This window comes from Nannospalax galili, unplaced genomic scaffold (genome assembly GCF_000622305.1).
Source record: "Nannospalax galili isolate Female #2095 unplaced genomic scaffold, S.galili_v1.0 scaffold1256, whole genome shotgun sequence".
Classification (NCBI taxonomy): domain Eukaryota; kingdom Metazoa; phylum Chordata; class Mammalia; order Rodentia; family Spalacidae; genus Nannospalax; species Nannospalax galili.
In genome coordinates, this window is record NW_008337764.1 from 259288 (window position 1) to 280642 (window position 21355).

General features: G+C 43.3%; 2 protein-coding genes across 3 annotated transcripts in view; one reads left to right on the forward strand and one right to left on the reverse strand.

Annotated features, from left to right (window-relative positions):
* The window catches only part of Rab2b (RAB2B, member RAS oncogene family), a 24816-nt gene extending 21207 nt beyond the window's left edge, over window positions 1–3609 (reverse strand). The window contains exons 1-3 of the mRNA XM_008832702.3: window positions 3250–3609; window positions 2974–3045; window positions 846–913 (exon numbers count right to left, since the gene is read on the reverse strand). Coding sequence (XP_008830924.1) covers window positions 846–913; window positions 2974–3045; window positions 3250–3295 — 186 coding nt within the window. The 5' untranslated portion in view covers window positions 3296–3609. The remainder of the gene's footprint in view (window positions 1–845; window positions 914–2973; window positions 3046–3249) is intronic.
* Window positions 3610–3627: 18 nt separating this feature from the next.
* Window positions 3628–20571, forward strand: Tox4 (TOX high mobility group box family member 4). 2 transcript variants are annotated; one of them, XM_008832703.3, is made up of 10 exons: window positions 3628–3710; window positions 3892–3960; window positions 11253–11495; window positions 12712–12972; window positions 13306–13374; window positions 13593–13823; window positions 16213–16293; window positions 16627–17367; window positions 19550–19713; window positions 20298–20571. In XM_008832703.3, exons 1-10 carry the CDS (start codon window positions 3699–3701, stop codon window positions 20356–20358), a joined length of 1932 nt encoding a protein of 643 aa, XP_008830925.1. In that variant the 5' UTR covers window positions 3628–3698; the 3' UTR covers window positions 20359–20571. The 2 variants fall into 2 exon arrangements, with proteins under 2 accessions (XP_008830925.1, XP_008830926.1); XM_008832704.3 differs by lacking the exon at window positions 13306–13374.
* The last annotated feature ends 784 nt before the right edge of the window (window positions 20572–21355 follow it).

A 21355-nucleotide genomic window follows, 5' to 3' on the forward strand; every position in this document is an offset into this window, starting at 1 on the left:
TCACGGGGGACCCTGTTTAAAAAAAAAAAAAAAAAAAAAAAAAAAAAAGAAGCTATTAAAAATGAGAAACAACCTAAATCTCCATCAATTCATGAGTGGGTAAATACAAGGTACAGACACATTCTATGAATATGCAGGTGCTGAAAGAAATGAGGCAGGTCTGTACTTTATTCACATGAAAAATCTCTAAAACATGGAAGCTGTTACATGACAATCCCAGGTAGGTCTACTCTTTCACATACACACACGTAAACCCTAATAAAAACAAAAATCTTGGGCACAAGATGGTTCAGCACTTGCTGTGCAAGTCAGACAAGGAGTTCAATCCCTGGAACCCGTGTAGGCAGAGGAGAGAACCAACTCCACAGGCTGTGCTGACCTCCACAAATGCCATGGTGCATGTGCCGCCCCCCAATCACATATACATATACATTTTTAGTTTAAAAAAACAACCTCTGCCATACACTTGCATAATTATATTTAGGAATTTAAATGCGTAAGGTCTGAGCAGACACTGAACGTTAAATTAATAATGGATCTGGCAGAGCAGCAGCAAATGTTGAGAAAAGGGTTTATGAATATAAAATGGACATTCACTTTTTACTCCATAAACTTTATTATTTGATTCTATTTTTACTATATTAGTTATTTAAAAATTCTTTAAAAGATAAGATTCCGCCCCCCCAACTGTCTCAGTATGTAACCTTTGCTGGCCTTGAACTTTCTTGGTCTTCCTGTCTCCTCCCGCAGTTAGGACTTGTGTGTACCACCATATGTAGCTGCATCAGCTTTTATTGTTATATTTGGCTCTTAGCCTTACATTAAGTCATTTTGCCCTCTCTTACCGTATCCCAGATTTGCAGTTTGATTTGTTTTCCATCAATGTTGATCATACGGGCTCCAAACTCCACACCTGTCAGGGAAGGCCAAGAGGAGAAATGTGATTGTAATGAACACACACATGTCAAGTGGGAGGCTCATACTTCCTCTACTGTGTTCCAACTCATCCTTGGTCTTCACTCTGGGGCATCCGGCCCAACACAGTTGCCCACTGCTCCAATTAAGTTTGCATTCCTTTAAAGTTTCTAGAATAAAAAATTCATGGGCTAGGGATTATAGCTCAGTTGATACAGTACTTGCCTAGCATGCATGAAGCCCTAGGGTCAATTCCCAGTACTACATAAAAGTAGGCAGGCATGGAAATATAAGTATAGCTCACCAACTAAAAGTGTATCTGCTCTTTCAAGGGACCCAAGTTGGTTTTCTTAGTACCCAGGTCAGGAAACTTACATCTGACTGGAACTCCAGTTCCATTGGACCCAACACCCTCTTCTGGACTCTGTGGGCACTTGTGTTCACACATGCACATATCCACACAGAGACAAAGAAATATATACATAATTAAAGATAAATCTGAGGGGCTAGAGAGATGGCTCAGTGGTTAAGAGTACTGATTGCTCTTGCAGAGGACCCAGGTTTGATACCCAGCATCCACATGGTGGTTAACAACCATCTCTAACTCCAGTTCCAGAGGATCCAACGCTCTCTTCTGTCCTCCAAGGGCACTGTACAACACAAGTGTACTTGTATACATGCAGGCAATACATGCATACACATAAAATAAAAATAATAAAATATTTAAAAAATATGTAGGTATGTAGGAAATTTTGTCATTAGCAGTTTCCATACTAATGAATTGCAAAACAGCTGTTTTTATTTTCTAAGAAAAAAAATCAAAATAAAACAGATGAATAAATTTTTATGAATATTAGTTTATACTGAAATCTGACTAGGTAATAATTTCATAATTCAAAAAACTTCTAAAATTTTCCAAGTATTTGAGTTTTTTTTATAAAGATTCTATTTTTTTTTTAATGTGTACAAGTGTTTTGCCTGTATGTATATAAGTGCACCCACGCCAGGTGTGGTGGCACACACCTTTATTCCCAGCACTTGGGAGGCAGAGGCAGGTAGATCTCTGTGAGTTCAAGGCCACCCTGGTCCACCCTATCTCAAAAAGACCAAAAAAAGGAAAGATCATTAATTTAGCTTGCCTTCAGGATTGGTATTGTACCAATTCAGCTGTCCTATGTAGACATGCAAGTTATGTCTAGTGTATTTCTATTTCAAGGTGTTACGGGCTATAAGAAAGATGAAAAACTGCTTCCTACTACTCCAGTTGCTTCAACAAGAATCAAAAGGCAGCTTTTGAAAAAAAAAAAAAAGTCTTTTTTTTTCTTTCTGAACAATAAGAATGAAATTTCAATGAGTGAAAAAAAAGCCGATCATAGGGATGCACACCTACAATCCCAACACTTAGGAGATGGAGGGGGAAGACAGGACCTGTTCAAAGTCATCTTCAGCTAGTTCAAGGCCAGCTTGGGGTACAAAAACAACAGCAACTAACTTATTAAACGCAGTGTGGTGGTGCATGCCTGTCTCAGCATTTGGGAGGCTGAGGCAGGAGGACTGTTCTGAGTTCACTGCCAGAGTGGGCTACAGAGTGAGTCTGGAGGCTAACATGGGCTATCAAGCCAGACCGTTTCTCAAAGAGGAGAAATGAGGACAGTAGGAGGGAAGGGCTGCGATGGCTGTTCAACTGGCTTCTTTCCTAACATACACACACAAATCAGGTATCAGTGTCCACTTTGAAAAACTTGTGAGGTTGGTATGAGGTTACCACAAACTACAGATGAGTTTCTGAATAAGCCGTCATGCTTTCCTGGAATTTTCCACAAACATACAAATTGCATTTGAAGAAGGAAAAAAATTCCCAACCAACAAGTCCGTATCTTACATTCATCTCTAAAATTTACTCTCCATTTATCTGCCGTAGACATTTTTCATGTAACATGACCGGACTGAAGCAACGAGGGGTAACTTTTGACTTGGAACACTGAGGCTGCTCACTGCCTACTTCGGCAGCTTAGCCAGCCGGTTTTTACCTGTTCTGGAACGAGGAGATACGCTTACCTATCGTGAGGTCGTGCACAGGCTGGAACCGCTTGTCGGTGAACTGCAGGAGGAGACATGACTTCCCTACACCTGAAACACGAGGGCGTGGGTTAGCGGCCTCCTAGCCAGGGCAGCCACCGTCCAGCCCTGGCGGCCCGGGCAAGAAAGGGCCGGAGCCCCGCCTCCGGCAGCCGCCCCGCCCCCGCCGCTCAACTCCACTCGCCCAGCCCCGCCCCAGGCCGACGAGGGAGGTGGGGCCCCCGCTTCGGCCTCCGGGGCGGTCGGGCGGGTTACCTGTGTCTCCGATGATGATGTACTTGAAGAGATAAGCATAAGTCATGGTCCCCACCGTCTGTGTTCCGGGTCCGCCCGATTTCTACGGCCACTTACCCGCCCCCCCCGACCTCTCTAGCCACTCAATCTACCGAGCTCCTCATTTGCGTCCGCTCCAGCCCCTCTAGCCCAGGCCACGTCTCTACTGCTTTCCCCGGAAATCCTCGCTTGGCGCGGAATACCCAACACCGCCTCTGGGAACGCCCCGCGCTCTCCTACATGCCATCATCCCACCAAGCTCCAGGGGGCGATAGCGAGCCTTCAGGTCGGCTGGAATCGTGACGCCTGGCGGCCCCTCAGCCCTCCTTCCAATTGGCGGAGGGCGACGCTCTTCCTTGAGGAAGTGACGCAGTTCCAAATGCGGTGGGGGCGGTGGGAGTGATGAGGGCGCTGAGACGGTGGTGGCGGCTATGAAGATGGAGGTAGGATCGCGGCCCAGAAGCCGACGGAAGCGCGCAGCCGACGAGGGGGACGCGGAGGCGGGAAGGCGGGAGGAGCGGCTGGCCGGGAGGGAGCGGCCGCGGATGTCGTCCGAGGTCGGGTTCGGAGGCCAGCCAGCCCCGCGCTGCGCCCACTTATCCGCGGCTTTCTTTTGGATTCCAGTTTCCCGGAGGAAATGACAATTACCTGACAATCACGGGGCCGTCGCACCCCTTCCTGTCTGGGGCCGAGGTGAGCACGAGCCGCCGACGCTTGGGGCGCGGGAGGGCTGGGGCAGTGTTTGGGGTAGCGCGCTGGGGAGGAGAGCACGGGCCGGCGGGGGCCGCGAGCCCGGGCTGCCATTGGTGTTGGAGAAAAGTGGTCGAAGCTTCTAGAGCCTATGAGGGCTGTCTGCGGAAGAACGGGAAGCTGTTGTCATCAGAAAACCAGGATGTTGACACAACCACTTTGAGGAAGGAGAGCGGTTCGGAATCGAAAGACCAGGTGGAATCGCCTCCTTTCGTTGTGAATAGCTGCAACGATATTGGGGGAAGGCAGTGTGAAGAAACCAGGATACGGAAGTAGTTTACCCAATAGGGGTTAACCTCAGACATGTGGGTTTCTTTCTTTTCTTTTTTCTGTGTTTTGTTTTCATTTTGTTTTGAAACAAGGCCTCACTTGTAGCCCTGACCTGCCTGGAACTAGCTGTGTAGACCAGGCTGGCCTCGAACTCACACAGATCCACCTGCCTCTGCCTGCCCCCACCCATCCAGTGCTGGGATTAAAGGTACCCCTGCATACGGGTGCATGCTGGAACTCTGTTGAAAGGGTTGTTTTCACTTGAAATTACTGCTCCGATAAAAGTAGTTGCTTTGGGACTGCAGACGGCTCAGCGGTTAAGAACCCTGGCTGCTTTTGCAGAAAACCCAGATTCTTTTCCCAGCACCCACATGGCGGCTAACAACCGTCCATAAGGCCAGTGCCAGGGCCCTCCGCTGCGTGTGCACTAACAGTCACACACAGAAATTTTTTTTTTAAAGTGGTTGCCTTTGCTAATATGATGTCTGCTTGTTTTGCTAAGGAAAGAAAATAGCTTCCAGAGAACTTAAAAGGAGTTGAGTATTTCTGTTTGCTTAATTTTGAGCAAATTCACCCTTGTATCACAGCTGTCAAACAACTATAATAGTAGGGTATTTAAATTTTGTTTGTTTTTTTAGTCTTTTTGAGATAGGGTCTCCTGTAGCCCCAGCTGTCTTGGAGCTCACTTTGTAGACCAGGCTGGCCTTGAACTCACAGAGGTCCGCCTGCCTCTACCTCCCAAGTGCTGGGAGTGAAGGCGTGCACCACCAGGCCGGGCTTGTTTGTTTTTTCAAATGATGGCATGAAGTAGAAGTAATGATTGTGGTAGGCTCTCAGGTATCCTGAAAATATTTGGTTGAAATACTGTAAATATGGGGCTGGAGAGATGGCTCAGTGGTTAAGAACACTGGTGGTTCTTGCAGAAGACCCGGGTTCGAATCCCAGCACCCACATGGCAGCTAACAACTACTCGTAACTCCAGTTTCAGGGGATCCGACTTCCTCTTCTAACCTCCGCTGGTATTGCATGACACAGGTGCACTTACCTACATGCAAGCAGTACACACATACACATAAAAAAAATAAATTAAAAAAAATACTGTAAATGTGTAGCACTTGTTTAGACAAAGTAAAGGTGGATCTTTTGAGAATTCCACAGTTTTGGCAGTTGTAGAGAATGTATTAAGACTGGAACCTTCCACCTTTTGTTTTTCTTTTTGGGGTAAGGTCTCACTGTGGAGCCTAGAGCTTGCTATGTAGATCAGGATGGCTCTGAACTGACAGATACCTACCTACCTCTTCCATCCAAGTGGTAAGATTAAAGGTGTGCACTACCATGCCAGACTTCATCTTTTGAGGAGTTATAGTTGTTTTTTTTCTAAAAGGGGTGTAAACCGTTTGTATCGTTTTTGGTTTTCACCAAGTATTTGCAATTACTGTTGAGTGTGTTTATCCTATAATAAATCCTAACATTTTTATGATTGAGAACTAGGTTGTCAGTGAGTAGTTGCTATTTTTTTTCACTTATTACTATTACTGAATATTTTCCTAAGCAAGGAGGTGTGTGAATCCAATGAGTGACAGAATTAGAAATGATATAAACTAAATTTTGTGGGGCTGGAGAGATAGCTCAGCAGTTGAGTAGTACTCCTCTTGCAGAGGACCCAGGCTCAGTTCCCAGCATCCACATGGTGGCTATCAGTTACCTGTTATTCCAGTTTCAGGGGATCCAACACCTTCTGGCCTCCATATGCAAGCATTGCATGTATGGATGCACTTGCCAAGCATGCAGGCAAAACACTCATATACATAAAATCTTGTGTTTTGCAGTTTTATTTCGTTTCTTCTGAATAAGGTCTTCATAGGTTTTGTTTGTTTGTTTGTTTGTTTGGTCTTTTTGAGACAGGGTCTCCCTGTAGCCCCAGCTATCCTGGAACTCACTATGTAGACCAGGCTGGCCTTGAACTCACAGAGATCCGCCTGCCTCTGATTCCCAAGTGCTGGGATTAAAGGCATGCGCCACCATGTCTGGCTTGTAAGGTCTCCATAGTTTAATTTCATTGTTTGGAGTGTTGTAAATGTCAGATTGACCCTGTTCATGTGAAAGTGCACGCACCACGCTGCCCAGCGTATTATATCAGTTTTTGAAGAAATTATATCAGTTTTGAAGAAAAGTAACAGTGTTCTGCTGAATAAATAGATGTTAAACTAAAATCAATTTCTCTAAATTTAATATACAAGAAACTTCCAAAAAATACTGGATGGCTGGGCTGTGAGTTGATTTTAGAGGTCTTGCTTAGCATGTGGAGGCTCTAGGTTCAAGGCCTAGGGCAAAAGAAAGAAGGAAGGGAGGAAGAGGGGACTGAGAGAAGGGAAAATGGTAGTTTGGGTCTTTCGTTTCTTTTAGTACCTGTATGTGTTTGTGTCTGTGTGTATGCACATGTATGTGCAGTGCCTCCAGAGGCCAGAATAGGGTGTAGGAGCCCCTGGAGCTGGAGTTACAGGTGAGCTGCCTGATGTGGGTGCTAGGAAACAAGCTCTGGTCCTTTCCAAGAGCTGTGCAAGTGCCCTTGACTGCTGAGCCATCTCTCCAGCCCTCTTTCTGTCAACATCTAAGCATCCTTTATATTTTTAATTTTATTTACTTATTTTGTGAGTACGCACACGTATATGCTGTGGTGTTTGTGTGTGGGAGAGGGAAGGTTCTCCACCTACCGTATGGGCCCCAGAGAGCTTGCTGATCCATCTTTCTGGCCTGTAAGTATTCTTTTTTTATAAACTAATTCCAAAACTGGCCTTTACCTCATAAAATTCAAAGTTTGGGGACTAGGCAGATGGCTTAGTGGGTAAAATGCTTGCCCTGTAAGCATGAAGACCTGAGTTCAGATCCCCATTACTTACATCAAAAGCTGATCATGTAGGCACATGTCTGTAATCTCAGTGGTGGGGAGGCAGAGATAGGCAATGCTCACTGGCCAGCCAGAATAGCTGAATAGGGGTACTACAAGTTCAGTGAGAGTTTGTCTCAAAAATAAGGTGGAAGCAGCTGGAGAGATGCCTCAGTGCTTAGGAATAGTTGCTGCTCTCATGGAGGACCCAAGTTCTGCTCAGAGTACCCATATCAGGTGGCTGACAATCACCAGTAACTCCAGCTCCAGGGAATCCGATGCTTTCTTCTGGCCTCCACGGGCACTCACAGACAGGTGCACATAAACACACAGGTACACATAAACTTAAAAAAATATTTTAAGGTGGAAAGTGATTGAGGAAGACCCTTACATACACACCACAAAAAGAAACAAAAAACCCCAGGGCCTTAAAGGAAAACAAAGCGAGAAGAGAAAAAGTATCATGTTCCTGTTTCGCCAGTGTCCAAACCACGTGGTTCTTATTTTCACTTTAATATTTGTTAGTTTTAGGTTTGATTTATTTATTTATTTATTTATTTATTTATTTATTATTATTTTTTTGGTCTTTTTGAGACAGGGTCTCCCTGTAGCCCCAGCTGTCCTGGAACTCACTATGTAGACCAGGCTGGCCTCGAACTCACAGAGATCCGCCTGCCTCTGCCTCCCAAGTGCTGAGACTAAAAGTGTGCGCCACCTCACCTTACATTACTCTTGGTTTTTTAGTGCAGACTGTGAGGGCAATCCAAATGGTTTATGACAGGAAGTCTCTTACTGAACACTGTTTCCTTGTTACGTATATGAGTGTTCATTCTTTCTGAAAGTCAAAAGTCATTAACAAATAGTACCCTGTCTCATATTATGGCAGAGCTACTATTTTGTTGTGGTAACCAGAAAAGGATAGGCCTCTTTTGCTTTTGCCAAGGCAATTGGTATCTTACAGAACTGAAAACTTAAGAATCTGAAATATATAGTAAATGTTCTCCTTGATCCTTTCTCATGTCTCTATACATTTTCTAATTGGGCTGAGAATCTGGTATTTAAAAAAAATACTTTGTGTCCTCTTCCTGAAAAATGCTCATATTTAACCTTAAGTTTTAGAAGAATTTCCACACTATAACAAAAATTATGAATTGTGTAGGGAAACGTTTAGTATTTCGTCAAGAACTCCCTGCTCCTGTTTTGTGTACGCCACTCAGCTTACCATCCTGGACAGCCACCAAAATGACAGTACGGTCGTAAGACGAGGACGGCCACCAAATGACAGCACAGTAGTAAGATGAGGACAAGTGTCAAAATTGGGCCTGTGTGAAGATCTTTTTGTGCTTTATTAGTAAGAGTAAACTTCTTTTTGCCGGTATGATTTCAGAGAGATGGGCATTCCGCAGGTGTACTCTTTGCTCTCTGGTTTTTACTAGCTGGAGGTAATGGGCCTAGTCATGTCTTTATTCAAACAAAACTAATCAGGAGACCCCATTCTTAGTCTAGAAAATTTTTGAGAAATTCTTCTTAAAATTCATTATTTAATCATGAAAACTATGTGGGTACCCATCTTACTTGAATCTATTGGTATTTATTCTGTTTAGCTTCTAAAATTCCAATTGTCAAAGGAAAAATTTGCGGGGTATGGTGGCACAGGCCTTTAATTCTAGCATTTGTGAGGCAGAGGTGGGTGGATCTCCGTGAGTTTGAGCCCAGCCTGGTCTACATAGTGAGACTCTCAAATAGAAAAATTTGAGTTATCTATGATAATTGATTGGGGTAGCTGGAAATCAAAAATGTAGCTTTTACTAAAGAATGTATTGACGTTACTAAAATAATGGTTAATGGCTATTAAGCAATTACATGTATCAGATAGTATGGTAAGTTTCTAGGCACTAAATCTCATCTACATAACCTGTACAAGGGGATTACCATTATAATGTCTTGCTTGTTTTAACATTTTATGTGTATTTTACATGCTTGCATGTGTGTAAGTGCACCTGTGTCATGCGGTGCCCTCAGAGGTCAGAAGAGGGAACTGGAGTAGTTACCAATAGTTGTTAGCTGCCATCTGGGTGTTGGGGAGTCAAACCCAAGTCCTTTGCAAGAGTAGCCAGTGCCCTGAACCATTGAGCCATCTTTCCAGCTTCTTCTTTCCAGCTTCTGTTTTTGTTTTCTTGAGATAGGGTTTCACTCTGTAGGATGACCTATAAACTATCACCCAGTCTTGCCTCAAACTCCTGGTAATCTTCCTGCATCAGTTTTTTGCATGCTGAGATTACAGGTTTACACCACCAGGCCTGACTATAATCTCCATTTTATAGATGAAAACCTATTCGAGGTCATATGATAAATGGTAGGTCTGAGACTTGAGCCACAGTTCTTTCTACAAATGTCTTGCTATTACTTAGAGTGCTTTATTACTTCAGATGCCTCTATTTTAGTCTTTTAGTGCCTTAAGGAAACCATAACAGTTAATATAGCTTGGGTTAGACATTACTGTTAGTTTTGAGGTTGGTGGTCCCATTCAGAATAGGCGTGAAGCTGGGTGTGGTGGTATATATTTGTAATCCCAGCAGTCAGGAGGCTTGCCATTTGAGGCCACCCTGGGTGAGACTCTGTCTCAAAAAACAAAATAACAACAACAAAAAACTTCCAGTGAATTATTGTACTCTGACTCAGAGGAAGGAAGTGGGTCTTTAGCAAGAATAATTTATTATTATTATTATTATTATTATTATTATTATTATTATTGTCTTTTTAGACAGGTCTCCTTATATATCCAGCAGTCCTTGAATTCCCCATGTAGACTAGGGCTGGCCTTGATCTCATAGAGATCCATCTGTCTCTGCCTCCTGAATGCTGGGATTAAAGGCATGCACTACTATACCCAGATTTCTTTTGTTTAATTTTTATTTTAAAATTTTTTTACTATTATTTTTTAGATAGGGTCTTGCTATATAGGCCAAGTTGGCCTGAAACTCACTTTGTAGTTGTTATCTGTTTTCTTGGTATTACTGGGTTTCCTCCCAAATCCTGTGCAAATAAGAATCTTATTTATTGGGGCTGGAGAAATGGCTCAGTGGTTAAGAGCACTGACTGCTCTTGCAAAAGACTGGGATTTGATTCCCAGCACCCACGTGGCAGCTAACAACCATCCATAGCTCCAGTTCCAGATCTGATGGGATGCCCTCTTCTGACCTCCGAGGGCATTGCACAACATGGGTGCGCTTAAATGAATGCAGGAACAATACACATAAAATAAAAACGTTAAAAAAAAAATCTTATTGGTTGCTAACACTAGTTTCTAAAATAAAGCAATGGGAAACTTTTTAAATTTTTATTTTTATAGCCAGGCGTCGTGCCACATGCCTTTAATCCCAGTACTTGGGAGGCAGAGGCAGGCAGATCTCTGTGAGTTCAAGGCCAGCCTGGTCTATGTAGTGAGTTCCAGGCCAGCTGGTGCTACCAGGAGACCCTGTCCCAAAAAGACAAAAAAAAAATTTTTATTTTCTGTGTGAGTGTTTTGCCTGCATGTAAATGCACTCATGTTGTACATACCCTGCAGAGGTCAGAAGAGCGCATCAGATCCCTTGGAACTGGAGTTATGGATGGTTGTTAGCAACCATGTGGGTGCTGGGAACCGGAACCTGGTCTTTTGCAAGCAGCCAGTGCTCTACACTGAGCTATTTGTCCAGCCCCAAGAAACTTTTAAGTGCTAATATTTTAGTGTGGGGTAAATAAGTTATAAGGCTGGTTCCTTACTAATTGTGTTAAAAGAATTATTAGAAGAGTAGACAGTTATGTACGACAAAGGTAGTAAAGGTTGAAAAGAGATAAAAGAATTGATAATTGTGATTGATGTTGGCATCTTGGATGTTTCCCATAACTCAAAATTTGAGAGGATAAATAGATCATTTGTAAAATTCAGTAAGGTCTATGAAGTCTATAACAAAAATAAGATCACAAGTTATTTAGAGGTACACTGACGGTCTCTAGTGCCCAGCCATGTCCTTCTCTTAGCAATGTGCAGTTTCTCCTCTTCCTAATAATTTGTTTTCTCTTTTCTCCCCTACAGACATTCCATACACCAAGTTTGGGTGATGAGGAATTTGAAATCCCGCCCATCTCCTTGGATTCTGATCCCTCACTGGCTGTCTCAGATGTGGTTGGCCACTTTGATGACCTGGCAGACCCCTCCTCTTCACAGGATGGCAGTTTTTCAGCCCAATATGGGGTTCAGACATTGGACATGCCTGTTGGCATGACCCATGGCTTGATGGAGCAGGGCGGGGGGCTCCTGAGTGGAGGCTTGACCATGGTAAGGGGCAAGACGATGCCAGGTTCACCCAAGTTCATAGGAATGGTATTTGGGGATACAGTAGTTACTTGCTATTCCCTGCTAAACTTGGCCATTACTTGTTTCTTTTTTTTCAGTCTTTTTGAGACAGGGTCTCCTTGTAGCTCCAGCTGACCTGAAACTCACTATGTAGATCAGGCTGGCCTTGAACTCACAGAGATCTGCCTTCCTCTGCCTCCCAAGTGCTGGGTAGGTGAATGCTATCACGCCCAGCAACATTACTTGTTTCTTATTCTTATAGCTAAAGCTGCAACACAAAGGCTTAAATTTTACCTGAATAAATGAGATTTGCTTGAAAAATGATTGTAAATTGTGAAATGTCCCATGTCAACTTTGAAATGAAAATGATTTTTGGTTTTTTAATAGCAGAGTTTTCTTTTTACTATAGCATTTATACTCTATAATTCAGATCTAACTGGTACATCGGGCAATTTGTTCAAAAATGATCTAAATCAAGTGTAATATTAACTGTACATTAGTGTCTTACAAATCAGTGTGTTGGGTTTCCAGCACATCATCAGTAACACATCTCTATACTGCATTTGATGACAAATATCTCCACTGTTTAGCCCTATCTACTCTCACTGTCTGGCATTGTTTTAGAAGGTGCAGTTGGGTTTAGCTTTGGTGCTGTCACTACCCACGGATTACTAAGTGAGTTATTTGTCCTTTTTGTTTCTGAGACTGGGTCTACCATGTAGCCCTGGCTGGCCTTGAACTTGCAGTGATCCTCCTGCCTCTGTCAGAGTTATGGACATATGCTACAATACCTGAATTACTTGCTTTTGAACTAGTTCAAGATTTAAGACTTTTCTGCCCCAAATAGGTCTTTGACTACAAAGTGGATTTACTAATTTCTGCTTTTTTTTTTTTTAAAATGCCTAACGTTTTTATTATAGACAGATTATCTGAGGTTCTGTGTGGTTTAAATGATGATAGTCAGCTCTTTAATCCCAGCACTTGGGAGGCAGAGGCAGGTGGATCTTTGTGAGTTCCCGAGGCCAGTCTGGTCTATAAGTTCCAGCACAGCTGGGGCTACAAGGAGACCCTGCCTCAAAAAGACAAAAAAACAATGATGATAGTCTTTGTAAGCAAGGGATTTAAAAACAGCTGAATTCAGGAGGGGGAAATGGTGGTTTATTATTTAGTGTCTAATTAGTCCTTCTGCTTCTCTCAGGACTTGGACCATTCTATAGGAACTCAGTATAGTGCCAACCCACCTGTTACAATTGATGTACCAATGACAGACATGACATCTGGCTTGATGGGACATAGCCAGTTGACTACTATTGATCAGTCAGAACTGAGTTCTCAGCTTGGTTTGAGTTTAGGGGGTGGCACTATCTTGCCACCTGCCCAGTCACCTGAGGATCGTCTTTCAACTACTCCGTCACCTACTAATTCACTTCATGAAGATGGTGTTGATGATTTCCGGAGGGTGAGGCGTTCCCTGCCAAAATCAGTTCTGTTGATAATCCAGGATAAAACTCTTGGCGTATAAAGCCTAATCAATATTCTACCCTGCCATCTTCTCTATTACTGGTTTCTGGGTATGGGGGTCCTACCTCTTGATTTGCAATTTATAATGTAACTCCCAATCACAGTTCTTAATGATTCTCACATATTTTACTAACGACTTTTAAAACTGTTGCTTCTGGGGGCTGGATAGATGGCTCAGCGGTAAAGAGCACTTGCTGCTCTTGCAGAGGACCCGGGCTCGGTTCCTAGCACCCACGTGGTAGCTCACAACTATCCATAACTCCACTTCCAGGGGATCCGATGCCCTCTTCTGGTCTCTGCAGGCACCAGGCATACAAGTGATGCACTAACATGCATGCAGGTAAAACACTCATACATAAAAAGTAAATCTTTAAGAAAAGTAAAAACTGTTGTGTATTTTTAGCATAAATTCCATACCTGTGGCAGTTTGACCTCCTATAAAAACCCTTTCCTTACAGATCTTTAGATCAAATTCTTCCCTTCTTTCTTGTAATCTTAATCCTCCCCCCCTTCTCTCTCTCTCTCTCCTCTCTCTCTTCTCTTTCTCCTCTCTGACAGCAACTTCCCAGCCAGAAGACCGTGGTAGTGGAAGCAGGGAAAAAGCAGAAGGCTCCAAAAAAGAGAAAAAAGAAAGACCCTAATGAACCTCAGAAACCTGTCTCTGCGTACGCTTTGTTCTTTCGTGATACTCAGGCTGCCATCAAGGGACAAAATCCTAATGCTACCTTTGGAGAGGTTTCAAAGATTGTAGCTTCCATGTGGGACAGTCTTGGAGAAGAGCAAAAACAGGTGAAGTAGTAAACCAATGGGTAGTAGTTTTTAAGAGGAAAAAAAAAGCAAAAATTTTTTCTTAAATGTCTTTATTGATCAACTCTGCTAACTGAATTCACACATCCTGTGTCTTAGAAGTTTCAGAAAAAAAGCATTTTATTTTAGTTATTTTTGTGGTGTTGAGTAGCAAACCCAAGTTAAACTATTAGTAATAATTATAAAATAACCACCATTCCCCTCTTGGTGCTGAAGGTGGAATCTGAGGTTCACTTTCTAGTTAAGGTCACAGCTTTTAAATGATACAGTTGAGACAGCCTGGCTTCTTCTGAATCCCATGTGATTTCTAGTTCCTCTTGTGTCTTCAGCTTAGTGTTTAGATTAACTTTCCAAAGCCTCATTTTTTCCTATTTGTAAAATTAAGCTATTCCTTGATAGGTTGCATGTTGAGACTAATCCTTAACATTTGCATTTATAATTTAATTTACAGTTTTCTCATTTTCAAGTGTAAACTTGAAAACTGTAATCTCCCTAAATTTTTTTAAAAAGTCAGCAGCTTGGGGCTGGAGAGATGGCTCAGCGGTTAAGAACACTGGTTATTCTTGCCAAAGACCTGGGTTCGAATCCCAGCACCCACATGGCAGCTAACAACTGTCTGTAACTCCAGTTCCAGGGGATCTGTCAGCCCCTTCTGTACTCCACAGGCACTGCATGACATGGGTGCACTTACCTACATGCAGGCAATACATGCATACACATAAAATAAAAATAATAAAAAACATTTTTAAAATATCAGCAGCTGAACGTGTACCCATAGTAAAGAAAGAGGATCCTGTGAGCTCAGGTATTTGGGGTCAATAACATAGTGAGACATCATCACCCCCATTTTTTATAGGAAAGGGAAAAAAAGCTGGCATTGACAGCATATACCTATAATTTCAGCACTTGGGAAGAGTCAGGAATTCAAGGTTATCCTCAGCTGCATAGCAAATTCAAGGCCAGCCTGGGCTACACAAGACCCTGTCTCAAAAAAAGAAGCTGGGCAGGTGGCTGGAGGATAGCTCAGTGTGTAAAATGCTTATTGTGCAAGCATGTGGATCTGAGTTCCAATACCCAACACCCATGTAAAGGCCAGGCACAGAGGAATCTGTTAAGTAGCACTTGGGGTAGAAGTGGGATTGTGGAGACGGGTAGTTCCCTGAAGCTTATGGACCAGCTAGCCTAGCTAGTCAGTGAGTTCCAGGTGCCTTGTCTTGAAAAAATGCAGGGGAGAAGCCGTCTAAAGTCAACCTCTGACCACCACGTGAACTCACACATACTCATACACACACACAAGCTAGGTGTGGTGGCACATTCCTGTAATCCTGGTACTCTGGAGACAGACAAGAGGATCGTTATAAGCTTGATCCTACATAGTCAAGTTCCAGGCTAGCCAGGGTTACACAGCAAGACTCGATGTCTCATAAAAAAGCACAGAATTTAAAAAAAAAAAATAGTATTGTGGCACACACCTGTAATCCCAAGCACTTGGAAGGCAAAGGCAGATCATGAGTTCAAGGCTAGCCTAAGCTACCTAGCAGGATCCTGGGCAGGGGAGGGGGGGAGGGAAGAGAGGGAGACTGAATACTATAAATTAGTGCTGCTCAAATACAAAGTAAAGTTGAAGAGGTTAATTATCATCCACATGTGTGCATGCATCTTGTGTCCGAGCAAACTTTTCAGTTATCTGTTGCTGTTTCACCACCACAAATTTAATGGCCTCAAACAACAGTTTATTGCTTCTCATTCTGTTAGTTTGATGTCTCTGCTGTCCTTGCCTGGGCTTCTTACTGTTGTGTGATAGCTGATGTGGCAAAGACGCCTTTGTTCCCATACCTGGCAGTCAGTGCCGTCTGTTAGTCAGATGTGTTAGTGTTCCTTCGTGTGGCCTTTTACGTTGCAGGTAGTGGTAGGGTTAGAGTAATACTCTGAAGTTTGTTACTTCAGCCACATTCTAAAGATCAAACAAGTCACAGAGATGCCCAGAGAAAAGGAAATGGCCTTCAGCTTTTGATGGGAGAGGAGGCCTACAGATGGTAAGGACTCTTGGGTCCATCTTTGATAACTTTAAGGAAAAAGTTTCTGAGTTCGGCAGTCACAGATTACGTAAGTTGATCTTAAGCAGTTTGGGAGTTGTTTTTATTTTTGTTAGACAAATGAGTGGGGATTACTTCCTGTTCAGTTTAGAAGTGCAGTTACTCTGGCAAGACTGGGGAGTGAGTCTGCCACAGGCACTGTCATTGCTGGCTCAGAGGTGTTTTTACAGAGAGTTTGAAGTGACTGGACTGATGAGTTCCTGATGAATAGTGATAGACTATCAGTCTTTTCTAGCAGTATAGGGACTTTTCAAACAATTTTGTCATTACTGTAGGTGTATAAGCGGAAAACTGAGGCTGCAAAGAAAGAGTACCTTAAGGCCCTGGCTGCTTATAAAGACAACCAGGAGTGTCAGGTAAGAGAATTAGAATAAACATGTTTTAACCAATTAAAAATTATTATTAACAGTAATAAATGCCACTCCAACTCCCCTAAAACACCCTGTGGAACTAATACTGAGTATTAAAAACTATTGAATAGCTTTCCATTATTTCACTTCATACAAAGCTTATCAGTCTGTGAGTGTACCCATTACTTCCAGTGTTTACTTTAGCAAAGCCTCTACTCACAACTGCCCCTTTATTTTTTCAGTTTATGATGTTATCTTTCTTTGAGCTGTAATAAAAATGAATGTCCTGCAGCAGAGTAAATTTCTCAATGCTTTTTTGTGTGTTTGGTCACTTTTTAGGCCACTGTAGAGACAGTAGAATTGGATCCCATGCCACAATCACAGACTCCTTCACCACCTCCTGTGGCTACTGTGGACCCGGCATCTCCAGCACCAGCCTCAACAGAGTCCCCTGCCTTGTCCCCTTGCATTGTTGTTAATTCCACTCTTTCATCCTATGTGGCAAACCAGGCATCTTCTGGGGCTGGGGGTCAGCCCAATATCACCAAGTTGATTATTACCAAACAGATGTTGCCCTCTTCTATTACCATGTCTCAAGGAGGGATGGTTACTGTTATCCCAGCCACAGTGGTCACCTCCCGTGGGCTCCAATTAGGCCAGACAAGTACAGCTACCATCCAGCCCAGCCAACAAGCCCAGATTGTCACGCGGTCAGTGTTGCAGGCAGCTGCAGCAGCTGCTGCTTCTATGCAACTGCCTCCACCCCGACTGCAGCCCCCTCCATTACAACAGATGCCTCAGCCCCCAACCCAACAGCAAGTTACCATTCTCCAGCAGCCTCCTCCACTGCAGGCCATGCAACAGCCTCCACCTCAAAAAGTTCGAATCAATTTACAACAGCCACCTCCTCTGCAAAGCAAGATTGTGCCTCCACCCACTCTGAAGATGCAGGCTACCCTGGTTCCTCCAGCTGTAGAAAGCAGTCCTGAGCGGCCTCTGAACAGCAGTCCTGAGGCCCACACAATAGAGGCAACCTCTCCTGAGACAATCTGTGAAATGATCACAGATGTAGTTCCTGAGGTAAGCCTGTATTCTGGTTCCTCTCAGCCAGTGAAAATGTGTGAACATTTAAAGAAAGGAGTGGGAGAGTGGTGCTGGTATACGGTGCCTGGTAACCAGGAGACAATGGTGCTGGTATACGGTGCCTAGTAACCAGGAGACAGTGGTGCTGGTATATGGTGCCTGGTAACCAGGAGACAGTGGTGCTGGCACCTAGTGCCTGGCAACCAGAAGTGTGCAGTCTTGCCAGCAGCAGTCCTTTCATCAGCACTTCTGCCCCCAGGACACCCAGCGTGCTTCTGGGAACATTGGAGGGCTTCTTGTCCTAGCCTATACCCTCAATTAATGAAACATAACACCTGTTCAACTGGAAAGGCTACAGCCTATAGCATTTTTTTTCAGGTGTCTCCCTAAGGATCCCAAACTTTGAAGATAGAAATCCTTTGATTTCTTCTAGGTGTTTACTGCTTAGCGTGATACATTATGTATGGGGATGAGGGTATAGCCAGAGAAATAAAATTGATTCATACTAGTTTGGGTTTTTTTTTTTCCCCATCTTTTTACTGGATTTGGGGGAATTTCATACATATGTTTTGATCATATTTAGACCCCCCCCTCACGCTGCACCCCCCATACCTCCAGCTCAATTTCATGTACTTTTTATATATATGCTTATCAAGTTAAACCTCAGTCCACCCACCAGAGCCTGGTCAGCCTATCCAGCATCATACTGTCTCTCTGCAGCCACTGGTTGCCAAGTTATTCACCTAGGGCTGGGGCCTCCTACCTACCTTGCCACTTCAGTGCTGGGGTTCTGCCTGGCTTGAAGATGCTGTTACCATTGCTGAGTTCATAGTAGTAACTGCCCAGCTGTCTGGAAAAATGTTTCCTTGTGGTCATTTACCTCCTCTTCTGCAGTGATCCCTGAGCCTTCAGAGGCAAAGGTTTGACAAAGGTGTCCTATTCAGGGCTAGGCACTCTGTAGCCTCTTACTCTCTGCATGAGAAATCTCAGTTATGCCAGTTGTTTTGAGACGGGGGTCTTAGGCTGAGCTGACTTGGAACTCACTGTGTAGCCAAAGGCGGCCATTTTCTTTAACCTGTACATGATAGGTTCTTTTACAACATGGGTCTTGGGAGGCTATAGAGATGGCTTAGCTGTTGGGAACACTTGCTGCTCTTACAGAGGACCCTGGTTCCCAGCACCCATGTGGGGGCTAACTGTAACTCTAGTTCCAGAGTGTGTGACAGAGTCTTCTGTCCTCAGCAGACACGTGGTGCACATGCATATATGCAGGCAAAATACTCATAAAACATAAAATTAAAAAATAAATCTTTAGGGGCTGAAGAGATGGTGCTTGCAGAGGACATGGATTCAATGCCCAACATCCACATGGTAGCTAACACCCGTCTCTTTAAGTCCAGTTCTGGGGGATCCACCAACCTCTTCTGGCCTCCATGGACATTGCATGCATGTGGCACACTTACATATATGTAGGCAAAACATATACATAAAAATGCTTTTTAAAAAACTGTAAAAGGCCAGGCGTGGTGGCACACACCTTTAGTCCCAGCACTTGGGAGGCAGAGGCAGGCGGATCTTTGTGAGTTCAAGACCAGCTTGGTCTACATAGTGAGTTCAGGTCAGCTGGGGTTACAGGGAGATCCTATCTCAAACACAAAAAAAAACCCCAAAACTGTAAAAAACAGTATGGGTCTTGGGCTGGGGATTTAGCTTGATGGTACAGTACCTGTTTACTACCTTGCATGCTGTAATTAATGGAGCAGTTGTTTAAATGCTAAAAACAGTAATGCCTTGTCAACTGGACACTCTGAATCTCCAAATTCCCTTTTCTGATAGGGTCACAGTGTCTTCTTAGCCCTCCTCATCTAACTTAACTGAGGTTCACCTTCTGCAAATATTTGTTTTGGTACTTTCAAGGAAGTATTCAAATATGAAATAAAGGCAGTGGTGGGTTAGATTAAAATTAAAGTGATGCCAAGCCTTTCCTTCTTGGAAAGAGACGACTTCATTCTGCTTAGCAGAGTCCTAAAGCTTGATTATAAAAGGGATAATCAAGAACTCTTCTTTTGGAACTTTATTCCCTGTATGAGGGATTGTGGTATGTTTCCTCTACATACAAGAAACGATTTGACTAGGTATCCAGTGGGTAGGTAATCGATCCTTGTTGCTTCTGTCCTAGGTTGAATCTCCTTCTCAGATGGATGTTGAATTGATGAGTGGGTCCCCTGTGACACTCTCACCCCAGCCTCGATGTGTGAGGTCTGGCTGTGAGAACCCTCCTGTTGTGAGTAAGGACTGGGACAATGAATACTGCAGCAATGAGTGTGTGGTGAAGCACTGCAGGTGAGCTTAACAGTTCTTGTAATTCAAGTATTAGTTAAACTGTCGGGGAACATATCAGTGTTACCTTACCTTAGATAAGAGTAGGTTGCTGTGTATCTGATTAGAGGTCCTAAGGTATACACATGTGTCTCATGTGTAAGGTCCTGAATTCAACTGCCAATGCCAAGAAAATTTTGCATTTGCCACATAGCCCAAGTTCACACTTGTTACCCCATACCTCTGTGTATACTCTTTAAAAATAGGCAACACATAAAGCTTTTATTAACAGTGAATACTAACTTTTCAATCTTTGGTATGAATCAAAAATTGCAGAAAAAAATGGACAAGTGGAAAATAGCACAGTAAATGCTAAGTGTTGGGGAAGGGGGGCATTAAATTTTTATCCTTCTACCAAAATGTTCCAGGGAACTTACATCCACAAAACCAGGCATTTGTATATCCTATCTACCCCATATCCTCTAACAGACTAGCAATATCATACTTTGGAATTGTAAGGAATGATTTGGGTACCTTTTTGTTTAAAAGTTAAAAAGAATGTATCTACGCTGTCATACTAAGTTTGTGTGTATCTTTCTTTCCCTTAGGGATGTATTCTTGGCCTGGGTAGCCTCTAGAAATCCAAACACTGTGGTGTTTGTGAAATAGCCTTTCCTCTTCTCCAAGCCACTGAAGATTTATCTGCTGGGAACAAGTCCAAGAGCCTGTTTTTGAAACACAAGCTGGGCTTCTGGTAGTGCCTGACCGCCACTGTCAGTGGTCCTCCATGACCCCACCTCCCTTTTCTCTCTTCAGCAGTGGCCAGGCTATATGGCAGGGCCAGTGAATTCACTATAATCTGGAGTTGCCTTTTACTCTCAACTGCAAGCAAAAACTACCAGGATAATAGCACAGGAAAGGGCGAAGGGAATACGGACAAGTCGGGTGGGTCGGGGAGAGGGGTATTTGAAAAAACTTGGTAAAATTGTCGTAGGACTTGCCTAATTGTTACTAAAATGACAAGGGAGTACTTAGCTTTGATCCTAGGTGGAAACAGCACTGTGTGCATCCATTTTAAAAGGAGTGAAAAGCTTAGGGGTACAGCTCAGTGGTAAAGGCCCTGAGTTTAATTCCAACATCAGAATAAAATGAATTTTTAAAAGGAATGGAAATGCTGATTTAAGGTACTCCTTTAAAAGGGAACTATTCTATTAGTACAGTGCTTTAAGAACAAAGTTTCTGGGATATGGGCTTGTGGCCTAGCACTAACAAAGCCCGGGTTCAGTTCCCAGGCAGGAAGATCGGATTCAAAGTTACCCTTGGCTACTATTTAGTTAGAGGCCAGCCTGGGATACACAAGACTAATAAGGTCTCTGAAAAAAACGAGGAACAAAGGTTTTGCAGAACATGGTGGCCTGTAATTCTAGTATTTTGAGACAAGATTGCTGCAAGTTCAAAGCCAGCCTGGCCTACATAGTGAGACTTTGTCTCCAAAAATATACACAGTGGGCACACTGGGTCAGAGGGGAAGTGACATCATCCAGAATATCTTTACAAATATATCTGTAGTCACCTTCCTACCTAACTTGGTTACCAGTTTTACATGGAAGAGGGAGGGCTCTATACCCATAGGGTTTTACCAAAGTAAAGAGTTATATAGGGTTTG